The sequence below is a fragment of the Mercenaria mercenaria genome, chromosome 12 (assembly GCF_021730395.1).
Source record: "Mercenaria mercenaria strain notata chromosome 12, MADL_Memer_1, whole genome shotgun sequence".
NCBI classification, from domain to species: domain Eukaryota; kingdom Metazoa; phylum Mollusca; class Bivalvia; order Venerida; family Veneridae; genus Mercenaria; species Mercenaria mercenaria.
The window spans coordinates 4,908,677-4,929,863 of record NC_069372.1 but is presented as its reverse complement, the minus strand read 5'-3'; the positions used below and the strand labels follow the sequence as shown (position 1 = coordinate 4,929,863).

Here is a 21,187-nt window from a genome sequence, read left to right as displayed (position 1 = left end):
GCGTGCGAGTGGTGAAATTTCGCATAACAAGGTGGAATACAGTTTTCAGCAATTGCTTATCTTTATTTCTTTACAAATGGCATTCATTTTCAAAGGGAGACAACTGTTCCCGATTATTTTAAGTACAAATGGCATTCATTTTCAAAGGGAAACAACTTTTTCCGATTATTTTAAGTAATCTTTGAGAAAAAGTTGTCTCCCTTTGAAAATGAATGCCATTTATAAAGAAAAAAAGATAAACAATTGCTGAAAACTATGTTCCACCTTGTTACATGAAATTTCACCACTCACACGCTATTGCAAATGCATCAAAACAAACATGTGTAACAGTTCTTTGAAAATGGTGAGTTTTTAAAGGCGTTTAACTGTCCGGAAGTGGAGCCCCTTTAGGCAGCCCTTTTCCGGAATTCAATTTTTATATCAGTATACTGACACTTGTTTCTTAAAGTAATATACATGTTTTACATGCTGTTCAATTTTCATGTCAAACAACTCTTTCTTTCTATGATTTGGTGTTGTTTGATTTTTGTTTCTCAAGGCCTCCATCGAAACCTTAATGAAGAAAATCATGGTTATCAAACATGTTATTCGTTCGAGTTATCGGTCGGAATTTATACTAATTCCAGCATCTTTTAACAACACCAAAAAATGTTTACAGTTCAACGGGGTCATCAAAAAGATTTGAACACATGGATTTGATTAAACACCGCTGACAGACAAAATTATATGGTTTATTCCCAGAAACCTAATCGACTTTTGATATTTGGAAAGAAAACAAGTTGACATTTAAAATGGAAACTGCTAACAATGTCTACTTGTCAAAATAACATACACGTTTAGACAATAAAATTCCAACTGCTGCTCATTTTCACTGTAGCATTTCTGTATATAATAGCCTATCGAAAGAAAAACATAAAATTCCAACTGCTGCTCATTTTCACTGTAGTATTTCTGTATATAATAGCCTATCGAAAGAAAAACAGCCTATTCCCAGCATCTGCATCTTTTTTAACAATATCAAAATGTTTACAATTCAGTCATTTAAAAACAAAGATGTTCTACATGCGTGATAAATAGTCTTTGACGTGTACGTTATCCTCTGGGGAAAAATGACGTGTACGTCACCTCCTGAAAACCGCAACGTGTACGTTACCGCACCCTTTGTCTTACGATATCTTCAATATTCATGAATAGTCATGTTAAATATTTGGTAAAGGACTTTGGACAATGACAAGCTTTATTCTAAACCTACATTCCAGCGAAAATTCTCTGCAGAATATGTCCTAGATGCGTAACTTGTGAACAGACGTGTTCGTTACCAAAATATTTTACATCTTTCGAATCGGTTGGGCAAGGATTACGTAAAAACGGGAGGGGGTTTCATCAAGTTACATATATCTGCTGAAAGAACTTTTTATTGCGGGGTTTATGCACGTTATCTCGTTTAAAACAATTGCGGATCAAAAAAGTTATAGTGAAAAAACATACCTGAAGCGGGCCTATTTTTAGCACTTTTGCGTGCACGTTATCCGATTTAGTCACGTGGTTTCCCCACCGTGATAAGTATGACAAAGGTAAACTGCAGAATCTGATTTACACCAAGTAAAATACAGATTTTATTTTCTACCAGTTTGTTTTTATTAACAAAATACAGGCCATAGTTAAAATATTATTTATTGGCACTGTAAAATCCAATATTTTGGAGAGACTAGATGTTTGCTATATATACTAGGGATGGCATTTATTACTGGTTGGGAAAAATTTCCAGACAGGACCAGTTTCTGGACACATGTAATATTCTCTTTATTTCGTTGAGGTTCATTGAATTGTTTCATCTAGATCGTTTAGAAGTTTGTTCTTCATGTCCACAACAAACAACTATATTATAAGGCTGTATAATGTTTCGGTTTTTGATGATAACTCACCTGCGTTTACAAAACAACTTTCGGTATTAACAGGGCATGAAGATAACATTGCGCATGCGCAGTAGTTCACACTTGCCAAGGCATCAAGTGGGGAAGAAATAATTAAACTACATTAAAAGATTGTCTGCTGATAACATGTTCTACTTTTAATTTCATGGTAAAAGTTACATAAGATGCAGGGCTGTCGTTTTTTTTCCTCTAATTTTATTCTATATCTATTGGAATTATCAAGAATTCGTGCTAGACGAAATTCAAGCTTTTTATAGTCAAACTCGGTTTGCTCTCTAGCAGCTATTGAACGTCGGGTTATGTTTCATGTACAAATTTGAAGAGATGAATGATTTTTTTTTTATTTAATGTCGCACCAACATGTGATAGGTCATATGGCGACTTTCCAGCTTTAATGGTGGAGGAAGACCCCAGGTGCCCCTCCGTGCATTATTTCATCACGAGCAGGCACCTGGGTAGAACCACCGACCTTCCATAAGCCAGCTTGATGGCTTCCTGAAATGAAGAATTCAATGTCCCAAGTGAGGCTCGAACCCACATGGATGCTGGGCAAGTGATTTGAAGTCAGCGACCTTAACCACTCGGCCACGGAGGCCCCCCTCCCCCGCACCCCACGAGATGAATGATAAAGAAATGGGTAGAAATAGATCAATTACTTATTTTGATATCAAATTAACAGCAAAACACTGTCAAAATATTTGTCCGGCAACTGGTTTACCTGATGGGGAAAATAACTTCTTTTAGTGACCCCATTTGAGGCCCCATGGAACCCATATTTTACGTCACAACGCGGTGCTGATTACAACATCGGATGCAGAAGGAGCTAAAGTTTGTGCAGTGTGGATTTCATTTATGTCAAATATTTTTTTAGGGAATAATGGAGCTGAAATATGAAAATGTGTACGGAAAATGGTTCCCAACCAGCACACAAATATTCAAATACTGATTCACTATTCGAATATTTGAAAAAAATATTCGCGGAATAATATTGCGCACATAAAGTCACACGATATTTTCGCTGCAGAAGTCTTGCATAACATCCCAAAACAAAGCCAACTAGAGTTGTCACAGGAGTGATGAATTATACCCCCACAATATAGCTTTGTCACAGAACTAAGCCAATGTCAAAAGATGAACTTGTTTGACCTTTGACCTAATGACCTCAAAATCAATTGAAGTCATCTGCTGGTCATGATGAATGTTCAGTCATGAAATGTTCAACAAGTGGACTCAGATTCGTACGTGTTTATCATACCCTAATCAGTGACAGGCATAAATTCTACTTTCATTTACACCTGAAGTAATCAAGACATTGGTGATTTAAGACTAACATATCGTTCTCATTACTTGTTCATTTTTTGGAACATAAAATATTCATTATTTGCCATCATATACATACATGTATAATTTTTATAGGATTTATTTATTTTTACAAGGATCCACGTAAGTATGGTTCTCTCCACACATAATACACGTAGTCGATTTCCTATCAGTGGATCACATGATGTAATTCAAGTAACGGGAGAGGGTGTGTTTATAAGGGGAGGGACACTGTTAAGAGAAAATATGGTATTTAGCATATTCACATACATACATGTTGCACTGTGCTCTTTTTCTTTGAAAATGTTTTGTCAGTGGCAGCATCGACATTTCCTGTACTGCGTTTTCTCAGGTTGTTTTTCTGAAATTATTTTATATATAAATATGCGTCATTCTAGATCTTTGTATGAGCAAATAAATATGATTCAACAAGATTTACACCTAATTTGCAATAATGCAAATGGCATCTTAGAATATTGCTTTCTTCAAAGTTGTCTATTAGTCATATTGCATTAGTTTTCTGTCACAAGTCAGAATAGAAGGTTTAATTAACCCAGATAATAAACACATGTATAAAATTACAATATATCACTAAACTAACATTAAAAGTTGGGATATGGACAGAAACTTAAGATGGAAAAGTGACTTTGATATCAATATACTAACAAGAGGGCTATGGAGGCCTTATATGCTCACCAGAGTTGACTTAGTCTACTGACCTTATTTTTGACCCCACATGTCAGATCGTTTCAAAGTTGACCTACACTGTAGAGATCATCAAGACAAACATTCTGACCAAGACTCATAAAGACTGGGTCACGACTGTGGCCTCTAGAGTGTTAACAAGACTTTCCTTTTATTTGACCAGGTGACCTAGTTTTGCACCCCACACGACTCAAGATTCAAACTTGACCCAGAGGTCATGAAGACAAACATTCTGACTAATTCTCATGAGTTTTAAACTTAAATCGTGGACTGTAGATTGTTAACAAGACTTCCCTTTGATCTGGCCTACTGACCTAGTTTTTGACCCAACATGACCCAGTTTAAAACTTGACCTAGCGATCATCTATACAAACATTTAAAGTTTCATAAAGATTGGATTACAACTGCGGCCTCTGGAGTGTTAACAAGCTTTTCCTTTGACTTGACTGGGTGACCTAGTATATGACCCCACATGACCCAGATTCTAACTTGTCATCAAGACAAACATTCTGACTAATTCTCATGAGTTTCAAACTTAAACTGTGGACTGTAGAGTGTTAACAAGACTTCACTCTGATCTGGCCCACTGACCTAGTTTTTGATCCAACATGACCCAGTTTCAAACTTGACTTAGAGATCATAAAAACAAACATTCTGACCAGGATTCATAAAGATTGCATCACAAATGTGGCCACTAGTTAACAAGGCAAATGTTGATGGATGACAGGTGCTGGACAATGACCGTTAACAATACCTAACCTTGAGCACTTTGTGCTGTGGTGAGCTAAAATGTTACATGTAAAACATGCTCATTATGTCAAATTAATTATTTAATGACTTACAACCAGAAGTTCAACATGTTTTTTTTATTCTAGATTTCACACTTCCATATAAGCAGTTCATGATGAAAATATGTCATAAAAAACCACTTCTAAAAAAAATTCCCTGTTTAGTACTACTAGCTTCAGCAGTCTTTATGTTTAATCAAGCAGAACTAGCTGAACAGAATCTGATATGCTATTAACCCATGCAATACCTCTTCTAATCAAATTTAGTAAATATCCAACAAAAGGTTCGCTTGAAATGTTGTTAAGGGTTGTTTTCCTTCAATTTTCTGCTTTGGCAGCGCATGTGCATACATTAAAACAGGCCCACTTGCTATGAACAAACAAGGAAAGATACTTCAGACCAAGTATAATAAACATCCATCCAGCTGTTTCTAAGATTTCTTTCATACATATTTAATACCTGAAACCTGCACAATAATAAATAAACTGCATGGATGCTACAGACCAAGTTTGGAGAACAGTCAAGCTGAAAACTTTCCGAATACATGAATAAAGTTAAATCTGGTGGATTATCATCAAGCAATTCACTGTAAGAAGTGATTTGAAGCAATTATAAGTAAACTACGGAACAAGAGGCAGACACAGAACAATCAAAACAACTCTTTAGACTCCATGGCTATAATAAGTTCATGTAATAAATCAAATTTACCTTAGCTTCATTGACCTTTTTAAACGAGATTTTTTTATTGTTGGCTTTCTTCCTTAGTTTTGCAACAGCTGAAATAAAACAAAATATATTTGCACATTACATTTATACAAGGACCTAAACAAAACAATTAAACAAAACAAATTTGGCTTAAGTTGCTCACCTGTTGAGGATGTAGCCTTTAGATACCAAGTTTGGTGAACATCCATATTAAAAGCAGAACTTCATTTAAAGTTATTTATTTTTACTGTGGCAGCCAGCAAAACTATTTGAACAAGAGCCATGTTACACATGGCTAATCCCCCCACTGGACATATTATAGCTGAAGGCTAAAGTTCCTGGCAAGTTAGTGTCTGAAAGTATTAATTTTGGGGAAAGCTTTGAAGAACCGTTTAGTTGTGGTCTGCATCAGGGGTTTTAAAGATGTGTCAGTAGTGAGGTGGTTTACTGCTAAATTTTATTAATTTTCATGAACAGTATAGCTATGATGTTTTTCTATATGGCTACTGTAAAAAGAAGGAATGGAAAGCTAACAGGGAACAAGAGTGCCAGAATGTCACAATATATGCCCGTCACAGCTGTATTTGCAAATGGAATGTTAATTTTGTGGTTGTTTAGTAATCATTGTAAGTCCACAAAAAAACTCCTTACCAGGTAGAGATACCTTATATATAATAAAATACACCTAAAATTGGAGAGTAACATCTATGTTGTACCACAGAAAAGTGGTCTTGTTTTTCCCTACGGTCAATTATAAAAATGTTACAATATAAGTTATTTATATTAACAATTAAGGGAAGTTAATCTTTAAAAAAAAGAAATTTGTAAGTCCACACAAAAATCTTTATCAGGTAGAAACTGGTCAAAATACACCTCAAAATTGGATATAGCATGCATGTTGTACTACAGAAAATTGGTCTCGATTTTTCCCTACAACTAGTAATGAAAAAGTTACAATAAAAGCTATTTATAGTAACAACAAAGGAAAGTAATTCTAAAGAAGGGAACTGCGCATGACACTTTGTCTCATGATTGTGTATAATTAATTGTGCCAAATTACATCAAAATCCCGCCATGCATGAAGAAGAAATGCTTCTGACAAAGTCATTCTTGTATCGGACCTTTGGCCTTTAAGTGTGACCTTGGCCTTAGACCTAGTAACCTGGATCTTGCGCATGACACTCCGTCTCGTGGTGGTGAACATTTGTGCCAAGTTATATCAAAATCCCTCTATGCATGTAGAAGAAATGCTCCGGACAAGGTTTTCATTCTTGTATCCTTTGACCTCTAAGTGTGACCTTGACCTTAGACCTAGGGACCTGGTTTTTGCACATGACACTCCGCCTCGTGGTGGTACACGTTTGTGGCAAGATATATCAAAATCCCTCCATGCATGAAGAAGATATGCTCCGGACAAACTGTTTTAAGAAAATATGATAAAGGGAAATAACTCAAAAAATAGGCAAGGTAGAGTTATTGTTCTTGCACACTGCACTTCCTCCCAATGTGTTCTATCAGTGTATGAAGTTTGAAGAAAATCCCTCCAGTACTTTTGGGGTCATGCTCCGGACAAAATGTTTTAAGAAAATATGATAAAGGGGAATAACTCAAAAAATAGGCAAGGTAGAGTTATTGTTCTTGCACATTGCACTTCCTCCCAAAGTGTTCTATCAGTGTATGAAGTTTGAAGAAAATCCCTCCAGTACTTTTGGAGTTATGCTCCGGACAAATTTTTTTAAGAAAATATGATAAAGGGGAATAACTCAAAAAATAGGCAAGGTAGAGTTATTGTTCTTGCACACTGCACTTCCTCCCAATGTGTTCTATCAGTGTATGAAGTTTGAAGAAAATCCCTCCAGTACTTTTGGAGTTATACTCCGGACAAAAATCGTTGCGGACACACGGACGGACAGACGCACGCACGGATGGAGAGCATTTCTAATATCCCCTTCGCCTTTGGCGAGGGGATAAACAAATTATGTGAGACAGGTTCATTCAAAGATGCTACAGACAACATTTGGTCAAGATGCATAAGGTAGCTCAGCAGGAAGACCCCAGGTGCCATTCCTAGCATTATTTCATCACATGCAGGCAACTGGTTAGAACTAATGACCTTTTGAAGCCAGAAAGCCAGAGTCAAAACATTTAAGTATGAAAGGGGCATAATTCTGTCAAAACTGCAATTACAGTTATGGGGATTGTAACTACACAATGTCATGCAGATGATTATAAAGAAATTTTTTATCTCAAGTCACTATCTTTTAAGTACCAAAGATATGTCTGTATTTATATTTTTAAACGAAGCTTTCTGAAAATGTAACATGAAAATAATTCCAAGTATAACACCTTGGTGGCCTTGACCTTCAATATAATGGAACCAGCCCCAGCACATACTTTGTTTGTACGCTGGACAATGTTTATGTGAAGTTTCGGCATGATATAAGCAACAGTAACAAAGATATGCAAAAACAAGAGCACCGCCTTGTGAGTGCTGGTGCTCATCTGATTTTTTTTGTACATGTATAATAGAAAAATTGTCCTACCCATGAATTTCTAAGTACAAAAGGGCCATAATTCTTGCAAAAAGCAGGATGGAATTATGTTTCTTGATGTACAGAGTCAGCTTATGATGGTGAACAACTGTTAGAAGTTTCAAAGCAATAGATTGAATAGTTTAGGAGAAAAGCTGACCTAAACATAAAACTTAACCAATAAATCTGATATTTTCTACGTCCAAAAGGGGCCAAAATTCTTGCAAAAAGGAGGACAGAGTTATGTTTCTTGCTGCACATGGTCAGCTTATGATGGTGAACAAGTGTTGCAAGTTTTAAAGCAGTAGCTTTGCTAGTTAATGAGAAAAGCTGACCTAAACATAAAACTTAACCAAGAAATCTGATTTTTCTAAGTCCAAAAGGGGCAATAATTCTTGAAAAAAGCAGGATGGAGTTACGCTTCTTGATGTACAGGGTCAGCTTATAATGGTGAACAAGTGTTGCAAGTTTCAAAGCTATAGCTTTGATTATAAGTTTAGGAGAAAAGTTGACCTAAATATAAAACTTAACCAAGAAATCTGATATTTTCTAAGTCCAAAAGCGGCCATAATTCTTGCAAAAAGCAGGATGGAGTTATGTTTCTTGCTGTACAGGGTCAGCTTATGATGGTGAACAAGTGTTGCAAGTTTCAAAGCAATACCTTTGATAGTTTTGGAGAAAAGCTGACCTAAACATAAAACTTAACCAGGCAACGCCGACACCAACCAAGTGATGACAATAACTCATCATTTTTTTCAAAAAATCAGAAGAGTTAAAAACAAAGGTTGCTGAAAAACTTTAACCTTAAAAATAACCTTTAAGTATTACATTTTTGGGACCTTGACTCTAGGTATAATAGGCCCTGCTCCTGCCCTTACTTTGGTTGCATGCTGATCAATGTTAATGTGAAATTAAGATACAAGCAATAGTAACAAAGAAAAACAAAGTCTGCCGAAAAACTTTAACCAAGAAAGCTTATAAATACCAATGCCAAGGTGAGTAGAATAGCACCCCTTTTTATCCAAAAAGTTGAGCTAAAATTCAGTAAGAACCATCAAACATGTCAAATAGTTCATGAGAAATTGTTGTTAGATGCTTTTGCATTTTTAATTTTAGTGATCCATTAAAAGGGGTCTGTAGAACTATTTGAACATATTTGAGAATGAACATGTTACAAATCATGTTTGGTGAACTGATGATCTATCTATAGTGTTTCATGAGAAGTTAATTGTTTTATTGCAAGTTTTCAATGAATTATCTAATATTAAATTGAAACATATATCTGGTACATGTATCTTCACAGTGAAAAATACCAATTATATTTTTCAACAATTCAGGAGAAAAAGATTTTTAAAGTTAAATTCCAACAGAAGACGAGGGACATAGCACCATCAAAATAGGTCAGACTGAACTTTTGGTTGAGATGTGCTTCAAACATGTCAAAGATAAGACAAGAAATACCATTTTATTAACTTCAAAAAGAACCGTAGTTTTTACATATGTAAAACTTCAATTATGGTCTACATACTTAATTTAATGTTTAATGAACATGCCTAAGCATTAACATAACAAGAACATATGTACACATATATTACCTTCTCTGGCCACACTGACTGCAGTTTTTACCAAAGCTGTTTTAGTTTTATTAGATCCATATGACCAAATATATTTGCAACGGATTTCTTCGCCATTCGGTCCATTCACTGGTGTAACCTGTAAGACTTGAGCCTTTATATCACCTCCTGCTTTTAAAAAGTTCCTTGAAACTTCCTGCAATTCTGTTGGTACTGAACCATTTACAGATTTTCCTTTAACCACTTTTACCGCACCCTTTTGGCTGATTACACAATCTAATAGTTGACCACTTCTTGGTGTCCAATGCCGCTTATGCACAAAAAATCCACGAATTGTAAACCCACTGATAGCGTAAGTATAATTCACCATTTTCTGAAAATAATATATAGAAAATTTATATAAAAAGTACTGTTTTGATCTACTGAGTATTTGTTCTGTGTTTTCTCGAATTACTTGGCAACAGCTTAATATCCTTTCGACTACCACTACCGTACACGGACGCACTACCTAAGCTGCCAAATGCAGACTATACTTTGGGGGTTCTCCATTACCGCTACTGTTTTGCAGGTGGGCTACCGGAGACGACTAATACATACCAGAAAAAATGGCAGTGCTCATTTCCATAGTACATCATGCAGCATTTAGGTAAAAAACGTATTTATTGACAATTAAAAATAGAAGGAATTACCAAAGATAAACTACATTACGCTGCGGTATTTTTTTACGTAAGACGGTTGTTACTCTATGGTAGTCATGGTAGTTATGTCCTTTGTATTATTATTCGTATAACTACACAGTAGCACAACTAATAATTTCTTGTTTCCTGCAATAGTCTACTATGGTATTTATATGTAGATAAAACATACAGTTAATGCTATTTATTAAAAGTCACATATTTAAATGGTCACTGCATCACTGTGGCAGTACATGCTATTTTGTATGAATAATATATTAAAACACTGCGGCACTGTCTTGAGTTTCGCATGTCCTGCATTAAACTACTGTGGTATTTGGGGAATAAATAATGCCTCCCGGCTAGCCAGACACTTTTGGAATATTTTTTACAATAACTTGGGAAATAGATATATCTAATGGTTGAAATTTCACGTGAACAAAGCTAGGTTCTCCTCCTAACTAAAGAGCTAATTTGTTTATTCTAAAATTAGGTCAAGAACTTTTTCGAGGCCCGCACAAAGGGCCACCAAATCACGTTATTTTAAGGTCTAACAGTACCATGTTTCTGGAAAGCGAGTTGTCACTTTATTGATTTTCAATTTACATTCAACAAAATCATTAAATTAAACTTTATTTTCAACCAATGGAAAGTAGTCGTACAGTGTCTGAGTCCAAGAATTGTACAAATTACCTCTCTTGATCTGATAGTATCTCTCCCAACCAAATCTTTTAAAATTTCACTTTTCAAAGTGAATCTTTTGATATGAAAATGTGTTTTAGGGTGTGTAAAAGTCATGCACTCAATTATCAAAGCTGTATTTCCCCGATATAAGTATTTACTAAACGTCTCGTCTGCTTACCTCAAATTTTCATGGGACCATTAGATTTAATGGCGGGACATCACGGAAATAATGCGCATGCGTATCGCGCCACTTCCAACTTCCCCCGACATGTAAACATGCTTCGTGAGTGCAGACGAAATGAAATGTATTAACTGTTGTAACTTTGCCCTGTTGTTGACAAGGTTAAAGACCAAAATAAGCGTTTACAGGACTGTCTGGTTTGGTGGTCGTACGGATTTGGTGGTCGCTAGCCAGTACAGGATAAATTTTTATTAATAGTATAATCCTTTCGCATAGTAACTTTCTCAGCACCGTGGAAAGTCACTTAATTTCATATAATGTGTATAACTACACTATGGATACTACCTGCGTGAGTATTATACCGGGAAGAAATACCGATGTGACTGACTACCAGAGACATTCGAGCCAATCAGGGCTGATGATTCAATGATTAGCATGTAAAGTGTCGACAGCGATGAAAATTTCATTGGAAGTTGCTTCAACTATTTTGGTCTTTCATGTGTTTGACGCAAGTGGGGATATTGCCCATATGAAAAAAATATCTCAATATTTCCTTATAAAAACTTAAGATCACGTCTGACGTCAAATTAGTTGGACGAACTTTAGTCCAGCTAATCTGACGTGATCCTAGGAAATATTGAGAGAGTTTTTTCAATATCCCCACTTGCGTCAAACACTCGAAAGACCAAAATAGTTGAAGCAACGCCCGATGAAATTTTCATCGCTGCCGACGCTTTACATGCCAGGGGCGTAGCTAGCTTTTTATGAGTTGCAGGCCCGGTAGATCGAGAGCCGAAGGCGCAGGTTTGGTAGGGGGTTATGGGGGTATCCTCCCCCAGAAAATCTTGAAAAATTAGAGTGTCTGTGGTGCATTCTGAGACATTCTGGCGGATTAAAACCGATGCTAAGCCGGAGGACTTCAGGTCAATAAAACACAAGAAACAATCAAAATTCAGCTTGTGATTAAGCCAACATAACATATGACTGACCCAACATTATAATTTAATTTTCTGACAGCATTTACAAATAAAGGCAATTTACCGTTAAAATGTCACACATCTGGTCCATAAATTTTAACTTTAATCCATTGACCAGACTGACGCCTTTTCGCCGTTAATTGCATCACATAGTACCAATTTTAATTTTATTTAATACCCCGCCGTGGCAGAGGGATTATAGAAATGGCCTGCGTCCGTCCTTCCGTCCGTCCTTCCGTCCGTAACAAAATCGTGTCCGGTGCATATCTCCTAAACCCCTTGAAGGATTTTCATGAAACTTGGGTCAAATGATCACCTCATTAAGACGATGTGCAGAACCCATGAGTCAGCCTTGTCGGTTCAAGCTCAAGGTCACAACTCAAGGTCTAAGGTTTGAGCCTGCCATTTTGTGTCCGCTCTATATCTCCTAAACCCCTTGAAGGAATTTTATAAAACTTGGGTCAAATGATCACCTCATCAAGACGATGTGCAGAACCCATAAGTCAGTCATGCCGGCTCAAGGTCAAGGTCACAACTCAAGGTCAAAGGTTTGAGCCTTCCATTTTAGTCGGCTCTATATCTCTTCAACCCATTGAAGGAATTTTATAAAACTTGGGTCAAATGATCACCTCAACAAGACGATGTGCAGAACCCATGAGTCAGTCATGCCGGCTCAAGGTCAAGGTCACAACTTAGGGTCAAAGGTTTGAACCTTCCATTTTGTGTCCGCTCTATATCTCCTAAACCCCTTGAAGGATTTTCATCAAACTTGGGTCAAACGATCACCTCATCAAGGCGATGTGCAGAACTTATGAGTCAGCCATGTCGGCTCAAGGTCAAGGTCACAACTGAAGGTCAAAGGTTTGAGCCTTCCATTTCGTGTCCGCTCTATATCTCCTAAACCCCTTGAAGGAATTTTATAAAACTTGGGTCAAATGATTACCTCATCAGAACGATGTGCAGAAATTATCAACCATGCAAGCTCAAGGTCAAGGTCACAACTAAGGGTCGAAGGTTTGAGCCTTCCATTTGGTGTCCACTCTGTATCTCCTTAACCCCTTGAAGGATTTTCATCAAACTTGGGTCAAATGATCACCGCATCAAGAACTCATGGGTCAGCCATGTCAACTGAAGGTCAAGGTCACAACTGAAGGTCAAAGGTTTCAGCTCTGTATCTCCTAAACCCCTTGAAGGATTTTCATGAAACTTTGGTCAAATGATCACCTTATCAAGACGTTGTGCAGAATTCATGAGTCAGCCATGTCAGTTCAAGGTCAAGGTAACAGCTAAAATCAAAGGTTTTACAATTTCACTATCCATAGAAGTGGCGGGGGATTTAGCTGTCTTTCAGTCTGCCTTGTTATTATTCTAACACGACCCGTCACATATATAAATACATAGAGGAACCACCTACACGGTGTGTATGCCTATCATGCAGATACCTGTCTGTGGTAAATGAAAAAAGGATTCGTCTCTGTTCGCCCACAAGACCTTCTATGTGGTAAACAATGAACTCCAAGGTTGCCGCTTTGTCAGGGAGCTAAAAAATAATCAAAATTTTTGTCCTGAATAAAAGCACATGCATACCCTTGCTTTTTTATCGTTACGTTTGTTTTATCACTTGACGCAAGTCCAAACGAAGATTGAATAAAGACGGAGGGTACTGGTTCCAATAAACACCATGCGCTGTTTATGAAACTGAAATCAATCGCCTTTCCTTCGATATAACAAGTATCTAGTGCCTTAGATGTGAAGGCGTTGATTCCATTTTATTTGTAAATACACTTTATGTGGTTATTTCTATCATGTTTAAGGCTTAAAAACTTCGTTAATGCATGGGATCCTTCGCAGTCAGCGCAATTTTGCCTCTCAGGATCCCTCTTGACACTCTGCACACGGCCTAGAACCTTCTCGGACACAATGCTCTATCGGCACCAGCGCCCTCTAAATTCAACTTCAGTGTTAGAATTATGAGGTGGTTTTCATATATAAAGCAGCACAATAATAACACAGACTTGTGTGCCCGGGCGGACGGGAGTTCCTATATTTTTTACGGTACAGATGTGAAATGCCACCCCTACCCCCAACTCAACACTACATGAATAGCCCCTCCTTGAATTCTAGTTTAATTAAGTGATTATGGTATCATTCAAACACTTTTAAGTTTTTTTTATTATAAACCAAGAATGGTTTTACGGTATATTGTCTTTTTGATTAAAACAAGTTTCGCAAAATGACCTATTAATGGTAATGCGTCCATTTACATATAAAAAGGATTCCAGTTTAGTATCCCTTCCTTGTGTAATTCGTACGTGTTAGAATGGAAATAGATTTTAGTTTTGCGTTCTTTGATGGCAAATAAACAATTTTTTTTTGTTCAGATGTGTCGTAATTAATTAATAAATATCTGTCTTATCTCCTGGGTCAGGATAAGGCGGTCCCAATGATGGCATTTTCAAATCTGGTGCCAACATACCTGGCAATGTCTATTTGCCGACATTAACAATGTTGTGGTGATATACGAGCGAGAAAGCAAATAAACTACTGGTAGGCCTATCTGTTTTATTTTTTAATCATGGAGGCTCTATTTTCTCCTAATTATGTGTTCAATATTGTTTTTAGATTATTAGCTCCTACAGCCTAACCCCCCTCAACCTTCGATTTTTATTGCATATTTAGCATTTTTATTTTTTTGTTTTCTCGGATAATCTGCAGGCCTGGGCCTGCAGTGCCTAATAGAAGCTACGCCACTGCATGCTATAGGTTTAAATGCCGATTATTTCACCAATTGGCCATGAATTAAAATAAAACTTACATGTATCGAAAGGGGATTCAATTCCTCATTAATCTACTGGTACTGATGATAAATCCAGACAGATGATAAAGTCGACCACCTTGGAAATATTCGATTGCAATCGGTTATTTATAAAATTGAACACACCATCTAATAGTTTCCACTTACAACACCAACTGGTGTAAATGAAAACAAAATTGGTAAATATTCTGTATAAATAAATGACTTACATTTATCTGTATAAAAAATATTTATCCAAAATTATAGGGGAAGAGGGTGTTTTTTGCACATGCTCACTGTCGCCACATGAAGGCCTGACATTTGGTTACTTTTCATTACTTGATGAGGAATGACTTTTGCAGCTTTTTGGGGAAAGTTTCAATATAATACTACAAAGAAAATTTTGTAAATGACAAAGTGGTCGAATTTATCATCAGTCAACCTGCGTACAGTCCCCATTTTACAAACCCAAAGAGTTAAAATTAATAATGTTAAAAGTGACTGGTTAGAAATCATTAAAGGAGTGCCCCAAGGATCGATTTTAGGACCTCTTATTTTTAATATTTTTAGAAATGACATTTTTTATTTTGTTCAGCAATCTACTCTATATAACTATGCAGATGACAATACTCTGTCCTTCAGTCATGCAGATCCAAACACCTCCAAATACACCTTAGAAACAGAAAGTAAATCTTTAATAAACTGGTTTGACATTAACCAGATGCAGGCAAATCCAGAAAAATTTCAGTCTATATGTGTAGGAAGTAAAACAAATAAGTTAATAAAATCCTTTCAAATCGATCAAAATGAAATCATGTGTGAAGATGAAGTTAAACTTTTAGGAATAAGTCTTGATTACCTCTTAAATTTTGACAGTCAAGTTACTAATTTATGTCAGAAGGCAGCAAAACAACTAAATGTCCTGCAAAGGTTAAGTAAATTTTTAAATTTTGATACTAAATTAGTTATTTTCAAAACTTTTATTAAATCCAACATTAATTACTGTCCGTTAAGGTTTAGGAGTATATCACCAAAACACAGAAATATTTTATAAACGAATAACATCGTTACCAATATTTTACTTAACCATTACATGTTCTGCCGTACTGTCCCGTACTGAAAATATTCTGAAAAAGTTGTCCCCCTTTGAAAATGAATGCCATTTGTAAAGAAATAAAAATAAACAATTGCTGAAAACTGTGTTCCACTTAATTATGTGAAATTTCAACACTCGCATGCGATTGCAAATGAATCAAAACTAACATGTGTAACAGTTCTTTGGAAATGGTGAATTTTTGAAGGCGTTTGACTGCCCGGAAGTGGGTCCCATTTAGGCAGTCTTTTTTTCGGAATTCAATGTATATATTAGTATACTGACACTTGTTTTGTTGTTATTGTAATGATAGCGTGTACATTACTTATATTACTCTACAAAACAAGTGTCAGTATACTGATATAAGCATTGAATTCCGAAAAAAAGAACTGTTTAAACAGGCCCCACTTCCAGACAGTCAAGCGCTTTTAAAAACTCACCATTTTCAAGGAACTGTTACACATGTTTGTTTTGATGCATTTGTAATAGCGTGCGAGTGTTGAAATTTCACATAACTAGGTGGAACACAGTTTTCAGCGATTGTTTATTTTTATTTCTTTACAAATGGCATTCATTTTCAAAGGGGGACAACTTTTTCAGATTTTTTTCAGTATGGCACAGTACGGCAGAACATGTAATGGTCAAGTAAAATATTGGTAACGATGTTGTTCGTTTATAAAATATTTCTGTGTTTTGGTGATATACTCCTAAACCTTAATTTGGCACTTCTGTAGCAAAAGTAACACAGAAAAAATGGAAAAAAATCAATATAGAGCTCTTAGGATTGTTTTTGACGATTTTTCTTCTTCATATGACACATTACTAAATAAAGTTAATATGACATCACTTCATTTAGGTAGGCTCAGAACTATTGCCACTGAAACATTTAAATTAATTCACAACATGTCACCAGAAAATTTAAGATCTCTAATAAATGTCAAAGATTCTTCTTATAATTTCAGGTATGTAAATATGTTAGAAGTCCCCAGGGTGAAGACTGTCAGGTATGGCAAAAATACATTTAGGTTTGAGGCTGTCAGGGTGTGGAACAGTCTGCCAAATGAAATCAGGACCACTGATAACTACAAGGAATTTGTCAGACTGATCCACACCTGGACTGGCCCCAAATGCAAATGTGCCATGTGTTTTTAGTTTTGCTTTATTTGCTTCCCCTGTGTGTCTTAGGTTTTTTGTTTGTTTTTCTGTTTGTTTTTTTGTAGTTTGCTTGCTTTGTCATCTGTAATCCATGTATTGGTATTGTATAATACCAATGGTTTTAAATGTAACTTCTAGTTCTGTGTGTGTAACCCTTTGTTTTCTTTTTTTTAGTTTTAGTTATAGTATGCTACATGCTGGTGATGCAAATGTTTTCCTCAGCTGTTTCAAGTAGTTTTAAATGCCTGTTGTAAAATGTGACTCTTCTTATTAATTTTTGTGTAGTGTCAGCTAATCTTTTTTATGTTGCTTTAAATGTGTTCTAATCTGTATGTGGTAAATTGCTTTCCTTTTCCTTTTATTTGCTAGTACCTATGTGCTTTTTGTTTTAATATACTGTAACATGTATGTGATAATTTGTGATTTGTTTATCAGTTGCTTTATTTGTCTTAATGTGCTTAACATGTATGCTTTTTATTACAGCTGTTTTACTTATGTTTGGCTTATTTACATGTGTTTGTCGGAAAATAGCTTTAAGCTAGTGTTATATGTTTTATACTTATCCGACGTTAAATAAATCTTCTTGTATCTTGTAAACCCCTTTCAGGGCCTCACTTCGTGTGAGTTTGCTAACTAAATATAAATTTGAATTATCTAAAGTTTTCAGTGCCTGTTAGGGGTTTTCTAGGGGTACGGACCTCCTTTTTCTAGAGATTTAGGGTTATTTATATCTTATTTTTTGTTGAAAATGAAATAACAGATAAGTTTTAACTAGTCTTCACTTAAAACTTGGATCTAATTGGTTTACAGATACCAGCGTTCACCCGATTGTTTACCTTCTCTTTCAAAACCTAAATAACCGAGGATTTCCAAATGAATAAACTGTTCCGTGCCGATTAGTTTGTTGTCAAATAAACTGTTGATAACAGTTAGATTAATGAATGAATCTATCCCTTAAATAAAGTCTGTTTCAAATTCAGCAAAAAAAAAAAAATAAATATTAGGTATAATAATATGCACCAATTAATTTTGTTATTCAACAAGGTATAATGATAATCGGCACGGAACTGATTGTTTAATAATCAATTAAGAGACATTACAATGTATAAGTAAAAGAAACTGTTTGTGAATCTCGTAACGGCTACCAAATGTGTGAAAAACATGAATACACTAAGGGTTAATTATCAATTAAAAACAGTTTTTCCCCAACATATTTAACATTATTTTGTTTAAGCTTTATATCTTTTTTTTCTGCCAGTTCGAATCCTCGTGATTTATTTGGTGTTCCTCGGTTATTTACGTTCCGAAAGAAAATGTAACAAATCGGATGAACGTTGTTATCTGTAAACCATTTAGATCCAAGTTTAAGGTGAATTCTGGTGAAATGTTATTTGTTATTTCATTTTCAACAAAACTTGAAATGTAAATGACCCTTAATCTCTAGAAAAACGGAGGTCCGTACCCCTAGAAAACACCTAACAGGCTTGTCTAGAGGTACGGATCCGTACCTCTAGAATCAGATTCTAGAGGTACGGATCCGTACCCCTAGACACTTCCTTTCAGCAAATATTAAGCCTTATTTTGATACCGACCATTGATTACAAATTGCAGAAATAAAAAAGTTACAGGTAAAAAACCTCATTTTCTGTTCAGGTTTATCATCAGTACCAGTATGTAAAAATTATCAAGTAGCCATATATATAATATCCAAAATTACAAATTTTCTGGTGATTTAAACCTTTGTATGTACTGTACATGATCAACGTTTACTGTGTGTTTACATATAAAACCAATAACTTTACATGACTGTGTACTGTGATTTAACTTCCATTATTTTGGTTCTTCAAAGTTTTGATGTTAGATTGCCCATCACAAATATAAAACAATCTGAACGTTGAATTATTTTGACTAGACAAACATTTGACATTTCGATTGCCTGTCACAAAACAATCTAAATGGCGAATTATCTTATTTAGATTGCCCATCACAAATATAAAACAATCTAAACGTCGAATTTGACTGCGTACAGCTATGCGAAAATTATACAGCAACTCATGTACCCTGCAAACTGGTTCGAGTTAATTAAGGTACGACTGACTCTACGCCAACTTAATCAGATTTTTGTACGATCGCATCAAACTGTGCAAACAGAAGTCAAGTCTTTTACCTTATACATATAACAGATTTTACAAAAAAAAATGACAGCAAGGTTGGAATATATTACCAAAACCGCTGACATAACTTACAACTTTTTGGCCGCAGTTAGTTTGAAAATTCTAAATTTACATTTATTGGAATTCCCCAAGCGTACAGTATAAACCCGTACCCGTCCCTTAATTCTTCGCACAACATGTGAAGTCCACTTCAAGACATGTCTGCTGCGGATGTTTCTTTAAAAGACACAGAGTCCATTGTTTGAAGCTCAAACAAATAAAAAATATATGCAGATTAGATCTCTTGAAGAGATTGTAGATCTCTTGAAGAGATTGTAGATCTCTTAAAGAGATCCAGGTTGACAACTTCATGCCTCGCTTAGAAGAACGATTTCATGAATGGTGATTTTGAAGGCAAATGATGACGGATTGCCATCAGCTAAACACCATTTGAATGACGGAAATTCAATTTTCAAAAGTACTTACATTACGGGTCATAATTTTATCTAAAATTTACATATTTATCTGGAATATACAGCAGTTTTGGTATTCGGCCATTGTTAGTCGTGCTCAGCGTAACATAGAATGTTTTTACTTTCATCTTAAAGTTTGTATATGTTACAAACATATGTTACGCGCATATAGCCAATCTGCGCATTTGGTAAATCGCGCAGCGCAAATAACCAATTTGTTATCTGCGCAACGATTTGTAAATCGGGCAACCTTATATATTTCTTATATGCGCAGAGTAACTGTCTTGTGCGTTTGGTAAATGAGTCTGCGCTTTTAACATATGGATGATATCTCCTGATAAAATTGAATATCATTAGAGGGTTAGACTTGTAGGCCTACATAAAACTGTCTTGCGCGTTTGGTAAATGAGTCTGCGCTTTTAACATATGGATGATATCTCCTGATAAAATTGAATATCATTAGAGGGTTAGACTTGTAGGCCTACATAAAACGGTTTAATTTTAAAACTGACGGTGATCGGACACGCGTAAAGGTGTGAATTGACTGTGCTTAATTTGCAAAGAACAAGAAAAACATTTTTTTTTTAAATAAATGAGCGTATTTATGCGGTAATTTCAATGAGATGCTCACGTCCCTGGTAGTTGATGGACTAAAAATTTCTGTTGACGACGGTATTAAGAGTCATTTGTCATAGGTGTAAAAAAACTTTAAAATGATACAAAATATCCAAAGTATATTTAATAACACAAGTTTTTCTGTTTTGTTTATTTAACTTTTAAACGCCGTAGCCTGTGCGGGATGTCGGTCCAACGCTAATATCAAATCCTGAAATGCCACCGGTCGTGGTCGATATTTCAAATATATATTGATCATTTCTTACAGATCGTATTGATATTTTTTTTACATTGATAACTGAGGTGCTGTTCGAGATATCAGCTCGCTGGTATTGAATGACTAAAAAATACGCGATTTACTTGCCAACCTGTACTATTTCATAGTATATATTAGGTGGATGAGATATGATAATGTATCTATTGAGAGCTTCAAACGCCTGTGGTCTAGAATTATATGACAGCAATGTAACGAGGCAAACCATTCCAGAGTACTGTGACATTTGGAAAAAAAAAGGATTCGAAATAATCTGTGCCAACATGAACTTGTCGGAGACGAGAATGGTGAATAAAGCGGATAATCTTAACAGCTAGGATATTGGAGCTAATGTTGAACTTGTGTTGCGACTAAGTTATATTAAATTTTATAAAACATTCTAATTAAACCCAGCATCATTTCTATAGTGTTCAAGGGACCTCCAACCTAATCTTAAAATTGCATTTTGAAAACATTAGAATAAAGGGAATAGTCATTTCTTACCCAGCATGTTGTGTCTATCGTTATGCACGGCGCTGCATTATCCTTAACTTTGTTTGTTATTTTTAGGTATGAG

At 35.6% G+C, this 21,187-nt stretch overlaps 1 protein-coding gene across 4 annotated transcripts in view; it reads right to left on the bottom strand.

Annotated features, from left to right (window-relative positions):
- Positions 1-19,402, bottom strand: part of LOC123535218 (uncharacterized) — a 44,068-nt gene extending 24,666 nt beyond the window's left edge. For 2 of the 4 annotated variants that reach the window (XM_045317780.2, XM_045317783.2), the window contains exons 1-4: positions 11,095-11,265; positions 9,580-9,931; positions 5,457-5,524; positions 3,529-3,615 (exon numbers count right to left, since the gene is read on the bottom strand). In XM_045317780.2, the coding sequence (XP_045173715.2) occupies positions 3,529-3,615; positions 5,457-5,524; positions 9,580-9,928 (504 nt within the window). In that variant the 5' untranslated portion in view covers positions 9,929-9,931; positions 11,095-11,265. Of the gene's footprint in view, positions 1-3,528; positions 3,616-5,456; positions 5,525-9,579; positions 9,932-11,094; positions 11,266-13,516; positions 14,055-19,362 lie in introns of those variants that run through there. The other 2 variants (XM_045317782.2, XM_045317781.2) reach the window with 2 other exon arrangements.
- Between the last annotated feature and the right edge of the window lie 1,785 nt (positions 19,403-21,187).